General features: G+C 34.1%; 1 protein-coding gene and 1 long non-coding RNA gene across 2 annotated transcripts; both read left to right on the top strand.

The window, feature by feature from the left end:
* Positions 1-676: 676 nt before the first annotated feature.
* On the top strand, positions 677-3,066 carry LOC117320367 (solute carrier organic anion transporter family member 2B1-like; the record flags this gene model as incomplete). The annotated part of the gene is made up of 3 exons (XM_033874968.1): positions 677-834; positions 1,348-1,412; positions 2,482-3,066. Coding segments are annotated over 3 exons (552 nt in total), but the record flags the coding sequence as incomplete, so codon positions are not given.
* Positions 3,067-3,371: 305 nt separating this feature from the next.
* On the top strand, positions 3,372-4,270 carry LOC117320368. The gene is made up of 2 exons (XR_004531018.1): positions 3,372-3,485; positions 3,524-4,270. It is a non-coding gene; the product is annotated as an uncharacterized LOC117320368 (long non-coding RNA).
* The last annotated feature ends 1,292 nt before the right edge of the window (positions 4,271-5,562 follow it).

A 5,562-nucleotide genomic window follows, 5' to 3' on the forward strand; every position in this document is an offset into this window, starting at 1 on the left:
TGACGAGACTTTAATAAGTGTGGACATGTGGGTACAATGAAATCTACAGCTGGGTCTAATCTAAATATAGCTATTTCTACATTTAGTGTAGTGATTAATCTTAATATACATTTTTTGTAGCTATGTCTACATTTAGTGTAGTGATTAATCTAAATATAGCTATGTCTACATTTAGTGTAGTGATTAATCTAAATATAGCTTTGTCTACATTTAGTGTAGTGATTAATCTAAATATAGCTATGTCTACATTCAGTGTAGTGATTAATCTAAATATAGCTATGTCTACATTCAGTGTAGTGATTAATCTAAATATAGCTATGTCTACATTTAGTGTAGTGATAAATCTAAATATAGCTATGTCTACATTCAGTGTAGTGATTAATCTAAATATAGCTATGTCTACATTCAGTGTAGTGATTAATCTAAATATAGCTATGTCTACATTCAGTGTAGTGATTAATCTAAATATAGCTATGTCTACATTAGTGTAGTAATTAATCTAAATATAGCTATGTCTAAACATCTCATTTGAGACTGAATTATTGGGAAGAGTAATCCTGGTAGCTGACTACCGACTCGTTGAGGAAAATGTATAGGAACTGTCTTTATTACAGAAATACGCTTTCAAATCGATAGCTTTACTTACCGTTATACAATGTATTAATATAAATTGTAGATGTTTGTGGAGTGTTCCTGTCTAGGAGTTAACGGAACTGCTACCCCAGGTCTCTGTGACTCCGACTGTAACATGTTGGCACCGTTCATGACACTGTCTTTCTTTGGCGGTCTCGTAGCCACCATGGCAGGCATGCCAAGTATAATCTTCAGCATCAGGTAAGGAACTGAAATACGAAACTAAGATAAAGGAAAGTACGAAAATATAAAACTTAATACTGACAACAAAATTACGTACTAATGTAAATGTAGATCCAATCCCGTATTGTGGCCTTGTATTATAGGAGGGGTATACTAGAATGAGAGTCCGTAATCCAATCTCTGTCCAGGATATATTAAATGTACACGCAAAAAAAAGTTGTCTCTGTCCCGTCACATTTATGTCAACTTGGATAAAGTCCTTGTTGTTGTCAAAACGTACGAGATATCACCAGATCTAATCTCACAAACTGTAGTGTCCTGCTCCAACTCGCTCCATCTCATTGAAAACAAACAAGGAATCCTTTGGAAACCCACCTTTTGTAGTCGCAGACAAGTCATCTTATTGAGCTAGATTAGCAAAGAAGTTCTCCGTTCTAAGTATATTTCTTTAAGGGGGAAAAGGAAGACATGATTTCTTCAAAAAGATTTTTTATTTTTTTTTATTTTAACTATCTGTTTATTGTGTTTCAGGTGCGTCACAGATAAACAAAAGTCGTTGGCTGTCGGATTGTCTTCATTTCTTCAGACACTCCTCGGTAAGGCTTGTCTACGTGTTTATTATTAAGTTATATGGGTATCAGGATATCGGATAGATCACTAACGATGGGATACCATACAACAATAAATCCTTATCGTGGATAAGTGATGTACAAGTACCGCTGACAGAGTGGAACAGTGTAAACACTTATACACAGATCAGAAATCCATACACTAATATTGAATCAAAATTGGTTGGATTACCTTAGTAGTAGTTTTCCAATCCATCGAACACTAATGTTGCAGGCTATTGTCAATGTTTTCAAAAGTGGGTGGAGTTTGATCAAAATGGGATAGGAGAATAAGCTTTGTTTAATAACAGAATTCCCACTGTATATCACGTGTCAATGAAACAAGGTTCACATTACGGGACAGGCTTTATTGATGTATGAGATTGTTCACCATATTGTATCTACAGTCGGTGTAGCGATATTCGATAGTCACGTGGGCAGAGTATCTGAGGTTTGTTTTACAATATTGCGGTCTGGATTATTTATTTAAGCATTGATGTCATATGATTTTAGTTTCATCGGGGTATGAAACAAATTTTGTTTGCAATTTTGTTTGCAAACAAAATTTGTTTCATACTCCGATGAAACTACAAAAAAATAAATTGAAATCAAAGCTTAAAATTAATTTTTGAAAATTATTTTCTAATTTAAAACATGTTTTATGTTCAATTTTACTGGTTTTAATTGGGATTCTTTTTCTCAAATCAATACGCAATGCCAATTGTCGTATTGTGACTTCACATTTTTCGCGCCATTCTCGGAATTTCTTTCATAGAAGAATGAAAAGAATTTTTCGACCTATCACATTTGAGTATTTACCAAGAAAACAAAGAAAAATTATCCAGTCACGTGTGTGTAAGGAAGAGGTATCGCGAGCTATTTCCCTTAGCTATCACGATTCATCAACCTGCACGCCGTTGTATGGAACTCTCTGTTTAAGGATGCTCTTGAAAACAAAATATCAGTCACATTTTTAAAATCTTATTTAAGTTATAACATTTAAGATATAATAAGCCTGTCGGAGAGAGAAGTTTAAAACATGTTTATATTGTTCCAGGTTGGTTCCCAGGGCCGATGATAATGGGAATGGTTACCGACACTTCCTGTTTGACTTGGAGCACTTCCTGTCGTGGTAAAGGCGCATGCTCTATGTACGACATATATGACTTCCGACTGAAGCGTCACATAATCGAACTTGCTGTAAAAATTGTTGTAGTTTCGATGCACATAGCTATGTTTGTCATTGCCAAACGAACCGATTGGAGTCAGTTTGATCACAATGAAACTATAACCGACAAGCCGGAAGGAGAAATGCTGATGATTTCTAATGGAAAAACCAAAGCGGGATGGACAGACTACAAAGATCCAATTGTAAAGAAGAGATGATGACAACATTTAAAATAGTACCGCAGATAGCATTTTGATATTTATCCGTGTGGACATGCTGACCCCGATATCATGATGGCCCCTAAACCATCAACTAAAAATTACGGACGCAATCACCACTGATGTTCATTCTATCAGTATTCGATAGTAGTTAAGACGATTTAAAACTCTAAAGATAATATCAATAATGGCTGTCATCTCGTTTTATCCTTGAAAATGTATACAGTTAATTAGTACTATAGCAAAAAAGATGCACCAGGGTGTTCAGTGTAAGTTGAAAGCCCCCCCCCCCGATGTTTCCCCGTAACCTATTGGTGGACTGGAGTATCCGAGGTTTCCCCGTAACCTATTGGTGGACTGGAGTATCCGAGGTTTCCCCGTAACCTATTGGTGGACTGGAGTATCCGAGGTTTCCCCGTAACCTATTGGTGGACTGGAGTATCCGAGGTTTCCCCGTAACCTATTGGTGGACTGGAGTATCCGAGGTTTCCCCGTAATCTATTGGTGGACTGGAGTATCCGAGGTTTCCCCGTAACCTATTGGCGGACTGGAGTATCCGAGGTTTCCCCGTAACCTATTGGCGGACTGGAGTATCCGAGGTTTCCCCGTAACCTATTGGTGGACTGGAGTATCCGAGGTTTCCCCGTAACCTGTTGGCGGACTGGAGTATCCGAGGTTTCCCCGTAACCTATTGGCGGACTGGAGTATCCGAGGTTTCTGTTACAGAGATTGAATTTTTAAATGAAAATCATAAAATACAACAGTCAAAGGGAGACTACTCATTCGTATATCTTAATTATAATAACGTCCACACGTCGAATACAGGTGATATACATATGATATAACTACAGCAATTACCTGATTATTATGACCATATCATATAAACTGTATGTCACTCAGATGTTGACAGACTTTGAACAAACGTCCATATGCAGATATCTGCACTAGCAATAACTAGCAATACAATAAAGAAATGAAATTTAGTTTATATATACATTTATACAGTTCTTTAATGGCTCAAATGTATGCCGAGAACAAAAATCATTGACCAAAGTACCAAAATACATGCTCAGTGGATGGCTCTTTATTAATCCTTATTAGAAAAGAATTTACAGAAAAGTTGACAGAGCAAAACAGGATCTTTCCTGACATAGTGTACACCCGAGATTTATATTAACCCTTATTGTGGACTTGAGTACCTGAGATTGGCCCTAACCCTGTTACCCAAGTTATCGTATTTGAGGACTATTATATAGCTATACATATATGTAAGTATATCTAATATTTGTATTTACTACAGGTGTTCAATACTATTGCAATAATGAGTTTTTATTTTCTAATATGCGGATTTATACAACTGCCTCGTACTCTGATTTATTTACCAATAAATGAGTCTATCTTTATATTGTATTGTTGATAACAAATAAATAAAACAGAGAATAAAACACGCTTCTTATGTCTGTTTGTGTATATGTATATATTTCAATTTCTACTCAAGTTGGACCCAAAGAAACTACCAACTGTTTCATTTGGCCAATGCATTTGACCAGATTAACACTGAGCAATGCGCATGAATACATGTTCGCATATTTTGTAAGGGGAGATAACTCTTGTACAGTTGCAGCTATGCTCAGGCACTTTTATTTTTATCAATATACTTGCAAACTCTATGTTTTTGCATCAAGCATCTTTTATGCATGCCAATACAAAAAACAGAATAAAGATATGTGGATTTTTTTTTTATTTTTAATGATTTTTTTTTAATTTCGAAAATTTGGGAATTTTTTTCAGCTTTTTTTTGTCACCATTTTTCAAAAAAAAAGGCATCATTATGGAAAACAAATTATGGTGATTTTTGCCAATATAAACATAAACCACAATATAAAACTATCATGTTTATCATATGAAAGCAAATTTGGCTTTTAAAACATAAAAAATGTATCTGCGCGAATATGCAACAAAGTAAATTATATATGTATAAAAATGTATCTGCCTTTGCAACTATTTAATGTTTTGCTTTTTTTCGCAAAATCCACAAATCTGTCTAAAACATGCAAACTAGCAAAATAATAAGTTTTAAACATCTAAACACCTTTGTGAAAAGTATGAAATTATAAATTACATTCATGTATTAGAATGTCCTCCTATACTATATTATAGGCTAAAGTGTTACGATGAACCACGTACCTTTGGGCAGCTTTCTTATTTTTCTGTAAAAAATTAGTGCTATTATCAAAAATTATCTATGCTATATTTATTATATTATATAAATATAAAAACATATATATATTGCACATAATCATTTTTCCTGCAAGGTGTAAAACCTTTAATTGAAAAGCATAATTTTTATCATGAAATTATATAAAACAAGATCAATAAACCAATATCACAGAATTGTATTTATTTTTATTACTTTCTCTAAAAAGCAAAAACAAAGTAATACATGATGTTTTCACATACAGTAAAGCTGTCATTATGACCACCTGTTATTACAACCGTATACCTGAAGGGAGCTTTGTTCATGAAGCCATGAATTTACCATGAACGTAAAATCTGAATAATAAACCCTTGTTTGAAAGCAATTAGGTATTTTATAGACAGGTTTTACCATCAGGAATAAATTAACAGAACTATTGTACAATACAAACAACAAAAACAACATATATAACAAATCATTGTCAAAAAACAAAAACAGAATTCGCTGATAAAATGCAACATCTTGAAACAACTATTCTCAACAATATATCATGCT

Source organism: Pecten maximus, unplaced genomic scaffold (assembly GCF_902652985.1).
Source record: "Pecten maximus unplaced genomic scaffold, xPecMax1.1, whole genome shotgun sequence".
NCBI lineage: Eukaryota > Metazoa > Mollusca > Bivalvia > Pectinida > Pectinidae > Pecten > Pecten maximus.